This window comes from Myotis nattereri (assembly GCF_964212035.1).
Source record: "Myotis nattereri genome assembly, chromosome: 7".
Classification (NCBI taxonomy): Eukaryota; Metazoa; Chordata; class Mammalia; order Chiroptera; family Vespertilionidae; genus Myotis; species Myotis nattereri.
The window spans coordinates 85,478,599-85,491,984 of NC_138082.1; the positions used below are offsets into that span (position 1 = coordinate 85,478,599).

The 13,386-nt window shown below is 42.4% G+C and overlaps 1 protein-coding gene across 1 annotated transcript in view; it reads left to right on the forward strand.

Annotated features, from left to right (window-relative positions):
- Window positions 1–13,386, forward strand: part of PTPN4 (protein tyrosine phosphatase non-receptor type 4) — a 215,620-nt gene that overhangs the window by 142,843 nt on the left and 59,391 nt on the right. The window contains exons 15-16 of the mRNA XM_081095457.1: window positions 117–242; window positions 2,662–2,820. Of these exons, the coding sequence (XP_080951583.1) occupies window positions 117–242; window positions 2,662–2,820 (285 nt within the window). The remainder of the gene's footprint in view (window positions 1–116; window positions 243–2,661; window positions 2,821–13,386) is intronic.

The window sequence follows — 13,386 nt, forward strand, 5'->3', positions numbered from 1 at the left end:
AAAAGTAAACTATGTTTACTCATCTAGAATATGATATGTTAATATAAATTCTAAGTTTTGGCTTAGAGTTTGGTGCATAAAATTAAAAATTGTTACATACTAAATTATTTCGGCAGATCCCCAAGTAAACCCTTGGCACGAAAATTAATGGATTGGGAAGTAGTAAGCAGAAATTCAGTATCTGATGACAGGTTGGAAACACAAAGCCTTCCATCAAGATCTCCGCCTGGGACGCCTAATCAGTAAGTGCAGACTCACATCAGGTGTTCATTTTGCTCATTTCTAAATTATTGACTGTATATGTCCATTACTTGAAGATCAAAATATGTAAATCTTTCTTATTTAAACTTTGGTTAGATATGATTTTTGTTATTGCAGATCATTATTTCCTCTTAGCCTTTCTCTGAGCCTCTAGCATTGTGTAAGTGGCATGGAATAACAGCCTCCAATTAGATGAGGTAGTAGAGCATTCAGCAAGGAAGTCACTTTCTTACACAGTCAACTTTTAAAGGAGGAGTCCCTAACCAATAAATCAAAATCTGCTGCTAGACTTAAAATATGAGAATATGGTTGTTGTTGACATAATCCTTTTCCATGTGGATCTCCAATAGAATTTCTGAAGGAGCATATGTTGTCTGAAAATTCTAAGTGATTATGATTCTCTTACTTAAGCTCCTACTCCAGCCACTGCTCTACCATTTTCTATGGTCTAGAACAGTGATGGCGAACCTATGACACCTTTGACACGTGAACTCATTTTTTTGGTTGATTTTTCTTTGTTAAATGGCATTTAAATATATAAAATAAATATCAAAAATATAAGTCTTTGTTTTACTATGGTTGCAAATATAAAAAAATTTCTATATGTGACACGGCACCAGAGTTAAGTTCGGGTTTTTCAAAATGCTGACACGCCGAGCTCAAAAGGTTCGCCATCACTGGTCTAGAAAGAGGGGTTTCCAACATCAGTTCCCAAAAGCTTGGCCATAGCTATGCTAAGAAGCAGTGTTTTTCAGCACTTTCTGTTTATGAGTTATACTCTAGGATTTCTCACAAAGGCTGTATACTTTGGTGTAGATAATAATAATAACATCAACTTGTACTAGCCAAAGATGTTATCTTCATTTTATAATGCCAACAAATGTGTTGTAATATATATATATATGTAATTAAGATACTAATAAACAGATGTGAGTCAGTACATTGACAGACCTTGTTAACCCATAGGTTGATAGTCAAAATATTTGAATTTTGTTATGGAATACAATATTTGAACAAGTCTTTCTTTAAAAATATCTCATACACATTAATATCCAATAAGTGTACACTACATTAAAATTGTGTCACTGGTAGATGTATATGAGCCAAAGAATACACTTCTACCATATTGCCAGTAAAGTATACATCAAAAGTTTGGTTCACAGAATGATACCTAATACCTAGATGTCTTTCTTACTACAGAAAAAATAGACTAAAAAGTTTCTGTCTTGCTAATTGCAGGTTGCTAAATCATCTTTCTTTAAAAGAGATTGTTTGTATTCAAAGGCTAATTAACTTGTTAGAAGAATATCCAGAAATTTCTTTTTCTGGGCTCTTTTCCAGCCAGCCATTTATCCATTTGTGATCAGGAACAAGGTATTTAAACTAGATGATTGAATTAATTAGCAGTAGCTCTGATAATGAAACAATTTTAGGTATGATCTGAAAAGATTGGCTTTTTTCTAAATTTTAAAGAGACAGTACAGTATAGTGGTTAAGAGCATGGGTCCTAGTGTCACTGTACATTGGAATTTTGAGCAAATTAATTAATCTTTGTCCCATGTCCTTTATCTATAAAATTATATTTATAATAATAGTGTCTTATACTATTGTTTGAGATGCTGTAACTATATGAGATGCTGTAAGTAAAATGCTTAGAATAATGCCTAGCACAAAATGCACACAATAAGTACTCAAATGTTAACTTGCATAATTAATAGTAGTAATGATAGTAATTCATGTGACTATGTCATGTATGAGGATAAAAATATGTTATTCAGTATTTATTCGTAGGAAGTAAATCAAGTCCCATAAATAAAAACATTCATAAGAATTCAAAAAGAACATGCTAAGTGAAATCAGTCAATCAGAGAAAGCTAAGAACCATATGATTTCATTCAGATGTGGCATATAAAACTGAAACTCATTGACACAAACAACAGTATGGTGGTTACCAGAGGGAAGGGAGGAAAAGGGAGCCAAATATATGGTGATGGAAGACTATTATTAGACTGTGGATGGTGGGTGCACAATGCAATATACAATGACAAAAATAATTCAGGCAAGAAGATATTTCTGAATCATTTATTCTATCCCTTTATTTTATAAGTATTGATTAAAACAAAATTGTAGTAACTAAAACCTAGAAACATTGAGGTTGGTAGAGATAATAGATGACTAAATAGGTAAAATCCTTGTGGTAGATGATTATCTATAGCTCAGTTTTTGACTTCTTATTCTGTGTTCTTTCTGTTTATGTCACACTGTTTTTGTCAGAGACTCTGAGTAGTTGATGTGGTTAGTCTTTAAAGTACACACCCATTTTTTGAAGGAATCATGTAAATAACATTTTAAAAATTGAATTAAGCACATTTTCACTCACTTTTCTTCCTCTTTGTGTAGTCGAAATTCTGCATTCACACAAGAGGGACCCCGGTTACGACCATCTTCAGTTGGTCATTTGGTAGACCGTGTGGTTCACACTTCCCCAAGCGAAGTATTTGTGAATCACAGATCTCCATCTTCAACACAAGCTAACAGCATCATTCTGGAATCATCACCGTAAGACCTTTTCCTGTTCAATTTCCTTCTTGTAAATAATAATGCCCCAAATTGTTTCACTTGAAATATTCTTGGAAATTAGGGTATTTGATATAAGATTTTATTTTTGCACTGTTTTAAAATTTTATATATTTGCAAATGTACTTACTTGTCTCTGAGACTTCTTGGTGCTCCCCTCACCAAAGAGAAATCTCCATTATTTTATTGACTCAATATGTTTTGAACTTTTAGTGCATACACTTAAATATTTCTGCAGATACTATAGCACTGTGGTAGTCAGTAAGGTAGTGAAAGGTAGAGTTTTTAAAAATATTTTTCAGGAAGGGACCCATGAGATGACTAGACAGTTTGGAAACATTAGGTAGCAGAGGAGAACTAAGTAAGATGACTGTCACACTGAAAATAAATTATAGAAACCATGTACACATTTCTAAAATTCATTCCTATTTCATATTATATACTGATATACAAATTCAACTTCATAAGTCAGTATCTATATGTCATCAGTTTAATGTACAAAATGCTTTCCCCTCATATTAATATGCAACATCTTTTTTTCTGAACTGTCTTTCTTTTTTTTCTTCTTTTATTGCTTAAAGTATTACAAAGAGTATTACATATCTTTCCTCCCCCCCTCCCCTTGACAATCCCCTGACCTCCCCTACCTCTCAGGGTCTTGTGTCCATTGGTTATGCTTATATGCATGCATACAAGTCCTTCAGTTGATATCTTACCCTCCCCCTTCCGCCCCCCAACCCTCCCCAGCCTTCCCGCTGTAGTTTGACAGTCTGTTCAATGCTGCTCTGCCTCTGTATATATTTTTTGTTCATCAGTTTATAATGGTCTTTATTATCCATAAATGAGTGAGATCATGTGGTATTTTTCTTTCATTGACTGGCTTATTTCACTTAGCATAATGCTCTCCAGTTCCATCCATGCTGTTGCAAATGGTAAGAATTCCTTCTTTTTTACAGCAGCATAGTATTCCATTGTGTAGATATACCACAGTTTTCTAATCCATTCATCCGCTGATGGGCACTTAGGCTGTTTCCACATCTTCGCTATGGTAAATTGTGCTGCTATGAACATAGGGATGCATATATCCTTTCTGATTGGTGTTTCTGGTTTCTTGGGATATATTCCTAGAAGTGGGATCACTGGGTCAAATGGGAGTTCCATTTTTAACTTTTTGAGGAAACTCCATACTGTCTTCCCTAGTGGCTGCACCAGTCTGCATTCCCACCAGCAGTGCACGAGGATTCCCTTTTCTCTGCAAACTCTCCAGCACTTGTCGTTTGTTGATTTGTTGATGATAGCCATTCTGATAGGTGTGAGATGGTACCTCATTGTTGTTTTGATTTGCATCTCTCAGATAGTTAGTGACTTTGAGCATGTTTTCATATGTCTCTTGGCTTTCTGAATGTCCTCTTTTGAAAAGTGTCTATTTAGGTCCTTTGCCCATTTTTGTTGGATTGTTTATCTTCCTTTTGTTAAGTTGTATGAGTTTCCTATAAATGTTGGAGATTAAACCCTTATCAGTGATAACTTTGGCAAATATGTCCTCCCATGCAGTGGGCTTTCTTGTTGTTTTGTTGATGGTTTCTCTTGCTGTGCAGAAGCTTTTTATTTTTATGTAGTCCCATTTGTTTATTTTCTCTTTAGTTTCCAATGCCCTAGGAGCAATATCAGTGAAGAAATTGCTTTGGCATATATCTGAGATTTTGTTACCTATGGAGTCTTGTAGGATTTTTATGGTTTCCCGTCTTACATTTAAGTCCTTTACTCATTTTGAGTTTATTTTTGTGTATTGTGTAAGTTGGTGGTCTAGTTTCATTTTTTTTTCATGTATCTGTCCAATTTTCCCAACCCCATTTATTGAAGAGACTGTCTTGACTCCATTGTATGTTCTTGCCTCCTTCGTGAAATATTAATTGCGCATATTGGTTCGGTTCGATTTCTGGGCTCTCTATTCTATTCCATTGATCTATATGTCTGTTCTTTTTTTTTTTTTTTAAATGTATTTATTGATTTCTTACAGAGAGGAAGAGAGAGAGATAGAGAGTCAGAAACATAGACGAGAGACAAACATTGATTAGCTGCCTCCTGCACACCCCCTACTGGGGATGTGCCCACAACCAAGGTACATGCCCTTGATCGGAATCGACCCTGGGACCTTTCAGTCCGCAGGCCGATGCTCTATCCGCTGAGCCAAACCAGTCAGGGCAGTATATATATATATGTTTGTTCTTGTGCCAGTACCAGGCAGTTTTGAGAACAGTGGCTTTGTAATACAGCTTGATATCAGGTATTGAGATCCCACCTACTTTGTTCTTCTTTCTCAGGATCGCTGCAGCTATTCAGGGTCTTTTTTTATTCCAGATGAATTTTTGGAGAGTTCGTTCTAGGTCTGTGAAATATGCCATTGGTATTTTAATGGGAAGTGTGTTGAATTTATAGATTGCTTTGAGTAGTATGGACATTTTAATGATGTTGATTCTACCAATCCATGAACATGGTATGTTCTTCCATCTGTTTATGTCTTCCTCATTCTCTTTTTTCAACATCCTGTAGTTTTCTGAGTAGAGGTCTTTTACCTCTTTAGTTAAGTTTATTCCTAGGTAGCTTAATTTTTTTGGTGCGATGGTAAATGGGATTGCTTTTTTTAGTCTCTCTTTCTGTAAATTCACTATTGGTGTATAGAAATGCCATAGATTTCTTGGCGTTAATTTTGTATCCTGCTACATTGCCGAATTCATTTATTAAGTCTAACAGTTTATGATGGAGTCTTTAGGGTTTTTTATGTACAATATCATATCATCTGCAAATAAAGACAGTTTTACTTCTTCTTTTCCAATTTGGATGCCTTTTATTTCTTCTTCTTGTCTAATTGCAATGGCTAGTACTTCCAGTACTATGTCGAACAGGAGTGGTGAGAGTGGGCATCCCTGTCTTGTTCCTGTTCTTAAGGGAAATGGTGTTAGTTTTTGCCCATTGAATATGATGTTGGCTGTGGGTTTGTCATATATGGCTTTAATTATGTTGAGGTATGATCCTTCTATTCCCACCTTGCTGAGTTTTTATCAGAAATGGGTGTTGGATTTTGTCAAATGCTTTTTCGGCATTAATTCATAGGACTATGTGGGTTTTTTTCTCTCAATTTGTTTATGTGATGTATCATGTTTATTGATTTGCGGATATTGTACCATCCTTGTATCCCTAGGATAAATCCTACTTGGTCATGGTGTATGATCTTTCTGATGTACTGCTGGATCTGATTTGCTAAGATTTTGTTGAGGATTTTGGCATCTATGTTCATGAGGGATATTGGCCTGTAATTCTCTTTCATTGTGTTGTCTTTATCTGGTTTTGGTATGAGGGTGATGCTGGCTTCATAGAATGAGCTTGGAAGTGTTCCTTCCTCTTGAATTTTTTGGAATAGTCTGAGGAGGATAGGTTTTAGTTCTTCTTTGAATGTTTGGTAAAACTCCCCTGTGAAGCCGTCTGGTCCTGGGCTTTTGTTTGCTGGAAGCTTTTTGATGACTGCTTCAATTTCTTCCATAGTTATTGGCCTATTGAGATTTTTAGATTCTTCCTGATTGAGTTTTGGAATGTTGTGTTTTTCTAGGAATATGTCCATTTCCTCCAGGTTGTCTAGTTTGTTGGAGTAGAGTTGTTCACAGTATTTTTTAACAGTCATTTGTATTTCTGTGGAGTCTGTTCTTATTTTGCCTCTATCATTTCTGATTTTGTTTATTTGGGTCCTCTCTCTTTGTTTCTTGGTGAGCCTGGCTAGAGGTTCATCAAATTTGTTTATCCTTTCAAAGAACCAGCTCTTGGTTTCATTGATCTTATGTATTATTTTTTTGGTCTCTATGTCATTTATTTCTGCTCTAATCTTTATTATCTTCTTCCTTCTGCTCACTCTGGGGTTTTCTTGTTGCTCTCTTTCTAATTCTTTGAGATGTAGAGTTAGATGATTTACTACCATTTTTTCTTTCTTTCTTTTTCTTTTTTGAGGTAGGCCTGTAGAGCTATAAACTTTCCTCTCAGGACTGCTTTCATTGTATCCCATAGGTTTTGGGTTGTTGTGTTTTCATTGTCATTAGTTTCCAGGATGTTTTTCTTTTTTTTTTCTTTTTTTTTTTTTCAGTTGATCAGCAGCCTAGCCAGGATCTCCAGTCAGGATCTCCAGCCAAGTTCTGGTCTGGATTTCCAGAGAGGTTCTGCTGTTTATTGTCTTGTTACATCCGTATTTATACCAGTTGATTTTAATCCTGTCAATTTCTATTACAAAGGTTAGGGCGTTTCTTATCTCCATTCCAGGGAGTAAAGATCATGTAGTTTAAGCATGATTGTTTGTAGTTAAAGTGATTAACTACCCGCCTGGCACTTAGTTAAGGAGTTTCATCCCCTCCATAACTTCAGGGAAAAATCCCTACCTGGGGAAACAACCTTTCTCGGAGAGGTGACCTTGGTTAAAACACACAGCGCTAAGGGGAGCAAACATATTAAGAACAGTATGCTATATACGCCAGGTCCCTTGAAACATATGCTGTGCAGATGTTTCTATCCTGCAGCGACTGTGTCAAGCAGCAAGGATGGACCGGCTTCCGGCAAATTCACCCTTTTTTATTTTTTAAAGGATAGCGCATGCAAATCAGTGGCCACCTCTCAGATTGGGCCGTTTAAAACTCGGAAGAAGACTGGCAAGCAATGACAGTGAGCATAACTATAAACATAGTGGATGGAGTGCACAAGGAGCCCCATTCATGTAGAAGGTTGCCGGCCTCTTCAGTCAAGGGATTACAGCTGTCCTCAAGTTGTTGGTTTGATTGTCTTTGTTATTCTGGCTAGCGGGCGGCATCACTGGCAACGGGCTTCCCGAAGCGTCAGCGAGTTGAAGGGCTGCATCAAAGGGTCCATCAGGGCCATGGTTGATGGTGGTGTCGGTGTCCGAAGAGGAGTAAGCTGTGCCCTCTGGGTCAGCTGATATGGAAGATGGAGGGTAGTAGAGAGAAAAAGAAGAGAAAGCAAAAGAACTACAAGGCATGGAAGTGTTTAGAAAAAAGAGCGAGAAGAAAGGGAAGAAGGCAGCATCCTGACACAGCCCTTTCCTTCAGCTACCCCTTTCCCTGTGGTCCAAGGTAGAAATGGGAAACAAGTCCTGTTGCAGTGAGAGGGCAGCTGCTGTCAGCCAGTCTCTATCTTTACCTGGGTCCCGATCTGAGCTGGGCGTGGGAAGCAGGAAGCAGCCATGGGGACAGGAGACCTTCCTCAGAAGGGGCAAGTGTTCAAGCCCCTGAACCATTGGGGGGGTGAGGATATGTGCCCCACCTCTGTTGGACCCCAATTTCTCTCCTACTGGCCCCCCGACTGTGCCTGTCTTAGGATGCCCCACCCTGTGGGGTCTTACCCGTCTTTGACTACCAGCCATCTCTGGGCCAAGTAGGGTGATGTGAGGTTCAGTTCTGTCTCCTTGGTAGCCTATGTCCCTCTGGCCTCCATGCCCAGCAACTGCCTTGGGATCCCCTTGCCTGCTGGCGGGTCCCTGGCATTGATCACATATCTTGGGGAACCCAGGTTTCTTCTCCAGGGAGGGCCCAGCTCACACTATTGGGTGAGAGACAGATCTATGGTACCAGCCACCATGAGGCTTCAGCCTCAGCATGAACAGAGAGCTCAGGCAACAGCTATGGGCAATTGGATTGTAAGAAGAGGGTCCCTCTTGACACAAGGGTAAGAGGGGCCAATACAGGACAAAGGAGATTCCCGGAACAGGGCTTTCTCAGCCCAGGCTCTTGGCACAAGACAACTCCATGTATGGGACATATACCAAGCATCCCTAGTCACGGCATAAAAGGGAGGTGCCCTTCCTGGAACAGTAGGGTAGGGAGATTCTAGAAGAGGCTGTGTTCAGGAAAGAAAGAGAAAGGCCAAAGAACCAGCAAACAAGTAGTTAGATTTTTAAAAAAAAGGAAAAAGGAAAGGAGATGTGGGACAAAGCTGGGACATGTGGAAAGACAAAAAGGAGGCACATGTGATCCTCCCAATGGACAGATTGTTCCAGCTCAGGGCTGCACATCTGCTGCAGACGGGCACTGGTCAGGTGTGCTATGATGAGGCAGAGATGGCGGGCGGTGAGACATAAGGTCGGACTAGACGGTCTGGAATCCACACAGGTGAGTCTGTGTCCTAAGGGTCCCTGTTCGGGCGCCAGATGCTGGGGTCCAACCCCAGCAGGTCCAGGGGTTCCCAAAGGCGTAGACGGAGTCGGCGAAGAAGGAAGGACACGGAGACAGTGTTCAGTTGATCAGCAGCCTAGCCAGGATCTCCAGCCAGGATCTCCAGCCAAGTTCTGGTCTGGATCTCCAGAGAGGTTCTGCTCCAGGATGTTTTTCATTTCTTCTTTGATCTCATTGGTAACCCAATCAATATTTAATAACATGTTATTCAGCTTCCAAGTGTTTGAGTGTTTTGGATTGTTTTTATTGTAGTTTATTTCTAATATTATGCCATTGTGGTCTGAGAAGATGCTTGGTATGATTTCAGTCTTCTTGAATTTGGGGAGGCTTTCTTTGTGACCCAATATGTGGTCTATTTTTTAATGTGTCCTATGAGCACTTGAGAAGAATGTATATTCTGTGGCTTTGGGGTGAAATGTTCCAAAGATGTCAATTAAGTCCATCTGATCTAGTGAGTCATTTAGGATTGCTGTTTCTTTGCTGATTTTTTGTCTAGAGGATTTATCAAGTGATGTCAGTGATGTATTAAAGTCCCCTACTATGATTGTATTGTTGTCGATCTCTCCCTTGATAATAATATGCAACATCTTGATTTATTGGTTTATATAATGCAGTTCATAAGCAAGTGAAAATACAGTGTGAGAATTAAGATAAAAGTAAAATACTTTATAAGATACATAGATAGGTAAGAAGATTCATTAATTTTTGAGAAAGAGAAAGGGGTATAAGATACAGTGAATGTGATTAGGATTAAAGAAAAGATGGAAGGGTAGATAGAGTGATCAGCAAAGCAGTTATTATAGGTGCTCTAGGAAAATGTCACTAAATCTGTAAGACCCATACTGAAAACAGTATTTTCTGTCCACAGTTGGAAGTCTACAGATATGAAGGGCTGGCTGTATACATTGCCCTTAGACCATCCTATCTAATAAAAGAGAAACATCGTAATTAGCGTACGTCCGCTACCCTTCCCATTGGCTAATCAGGGCCATATGCAAATTAATTGCCAGCCAAGATGGCGGCAGGCAGCCAGGCAGCTTGAAACTAACATGAGGCTTGCTTGCTTCAGTGACGGAGGAAACCAACGTTCCCCGCCTGCCTTGCCGGCCTCTGAGCTTGCAGTTTGAAACATAGTTACAAATATAGAAGCTAAACAAAACCCCAGAAACCTGCTTTCAGCGAGCCAGGATCTCAGAGCTGGAGTTGATACAGTGTTTTGATTATAGAACACAAACAAACCAGATACCTGCTTTCAGCAGCAGAGTACTCAGAGCTGGAGCTAGAGCTAAAGCTGGCCCAGAATAAAAAAAGAAAAAAAGGAGTGGTTGGGAGCTTCAGTCACCCGCCAGCCTGAAAACAGCTCTCAGTCCCTCACCCAGGCTGGCCAGGCACCCCAGTGAGGACCCCCACCCTGATCCAGGGCACCCTTCAGGGCAAACCACCTGCCCCCACCCATGCACCAGGCCTCTATCCTATATAGTAAAAGGGTTATATGCCTCCCAGCACCAGGATTGGCGGAGCTGAGAGGCCTCCCAGCACCGGGATCAGTGTGACAGGAGCAGCACCCAAACCCCCTGATCACCCTGTGGCTCTGTGTGTGACAGGTGGCGGGGCCACAACCTCCCTATCCACCCTGCTCTGTTCGTGACAGGGGAAGGTGCCCCAACCCCCTGATCAGCCCTGCTCTGTGCCTGATAGGGGGGAGCTCCCCAACCTCCTTATCGCCCTGCAGCTCTGTGTGACGGTGTGTCGCCCCAACCCCCTGATTGGCCCTGCTCTGTGTGTGACAGGGTGCAGCGCCCCAACCCCCACAATGGGCCCTGCTCTGTGTGTGACGGGGTAGAGCCATAACCTCCCCATCGGCCCTGCCCTGAGTGTGAGAGTGGCGGCGCCCCAACCCCCTGATCGGCCCTGCTCTGTGAGTGATAGAGGGCGGCGCTCCAACCCCCCGTCCACGGGCCCTGCTCTGTGTGTGATGGGGTAGAGCCATAACCTCCCCATCGGCCTTGCCCTGAGTGTGACAGTGGTGGCGCCCCAACCCCCTGATTGGCCCTGCTCTGTGTGTGACAGGGGGGAGCTCCCAACCCCCTGATGAGCCCTGCTCTGTGTGTGACATGGTATGGATCCCCAACCCCCATGATGGACCCTTCTCCGTGGGTGACAGGGTATGGAGCCCCAACACCCCTGATGGGCCCTGCTCTGTGCATGACGGGGCAGAGCCCCAACCCCCTGATTGGCCCTGCTCTGTGCATGACAGGGGGTGGCGCCACAACCTCCCCATCGACCCTGCCTTGAGTGTTACAGGGGGCGGTGCCCCAACCCCCCAGTCGGCCCTACCCTGAGCGTGACTGAGGGTGGCATCGCAACCTCCCGATCCGCCCTGCTCTGTGCATGACGGGGTGGTGCCCCAGCTCCCCAATCGGCCCTGCTCTGAGCCTGACCAGGGGCTGCACCTAGGGATTGGGCCTGCCCTCTGCCACCCGGGAGCAGGCCTAAGCCAGCAGGTCGTTATCTCCCGAGGGGTCCCAGACTGCGAGAGGGCACAGGCCGCACTGAGGGGCCCTCCTTCCCCCCAAGTGCACAAATTTTTGTGCACCAGGCCTCTAGTCTATAATAATAAAAGCTTAATATGCTAATTAGACTGGACAGCCGAACGACCTTCTGGACGTCCTTCCGGACAAAGCCACGGCAGCAGGGTCCGAGGCAGATAGGGACAATCAGGCAGGCAGAGGGGTTGGGGCAATCAGGCAGGCAGGTGAGTGGTTAGGGGTGATCAGGCATGCAGGCAGAGGCGGTTAGGGACAATCAGGCAGGCAGGCAAGCAAGTGGTTAGAAGCCAGCGGTCCCAGATTGCAAGAGGGATGTCCAACTGCCGTTTTAGGCCCCATCACTGCAGTTCTAGGGATCAGGCCTAAACTGGCAGTCAGACATCTCCTGAGTGGTCCCTGATTGCGAAAGGGTGCAGACCGGGCTGAGGGACTCCCACCACCACCCTGTGCATGAATTTTGTGCACCAGGCCTCTAGTCCTATATAATAAAGTGGTAATATGCAAATTAACACTCATACCTATCACCAGGCTGACAGGGGGGTTAGTGAGGGACGACCAAACTACTGAACAGCAGGCTGCATGGGGTGACCAGGCTGGCGGCAGGGGGCACTTGGGGGCGACTAGGTTGGCAGCAGGTCAGTGAGGGGTGACTAGGCCGGGGGGAGGGGGACGAGGTGGGTGCAGTGAGGGGCGACCAGGCCAGCAGAGGGGGCCACTTAGGAGCGACCAGGCTGGCAGGAAGCAGGCTGTTCCGGGCGACCTGGCCAGCAGCGGGGGCCAGTTAGGGGTGACCAGGCAGGCAGGTGAGCGATTAGGAGCCAGCAGTCCAGGATTGTGAGAGGGATGTCCCAGATTGGAGAGGGTGCACGCTGGGCTGAGGGGACAACCCCCCCCCCTCGCCCCCATGCACGAATTTCATACACTGGGCCTCTAGTTTTATATAAGGGACTGAACATCTGTGGATTTTGGTATCTGCGGGGGTCCTAGAACCAATCCCCTGTGTATACCAAGGGATAGCTGAAATTTTGGGGAAGTCAAAAGTTACACATGGATTTTCCACTGTGCAGGAGTCAGTGCCCAACCCCCCATATTGTTTAAGGGTCAGCTGTAGATTTCCATCCTCCCCTTTGTTTTTTCTAAGCATCCAAAAGTTAACACAGGTAGTAATTTGTCCACAAAATTTTTTATGTGTGTAAATTTTGAACGGTGTATGTTTTGAACCCTGGTTTCCACCCCATCTTTGGATTATTTTAGGCAAATTATTGGTTTGAATATATTAAAATTATTGAGTTAGAAATATATTATTAATTAAAATAAATAAGGATGCTTTCCTGGTCTCTACTGATCTTGCAATTCGTTCATTTAAATATAAATAGTTTGTATTAGAATTTAAATATAACAGTATTTCCACTTATAACCAAAATGAAATGAAAAAAATATAGGTCTGTTGAGGCCTCAGATACTGTAAGAGGATTGCTTAGCTTTCGCTGTTGTTTAAGTTGGCTTTTCATTTGAAACACTTTATTTGAATAAAAGAGTTCACTGCTACAAAATATTTGGAAACCCCTGATTTAAAATAACTTTGCTTATAAAACTGAAACTCATAGACACAGACAACAGTATGGTGGTTACCAGAGGGAAGGGGTGGGGGATAGTAAAAGGAAAAGGGGGCCAAATGTATGATGACGGAAAACAATTTGACTGTAGATGGTGGGCACACAGATCATGTATCAAAGAAATGTTCTCTCAAACCTATAGGATCTGGTTAACCAATG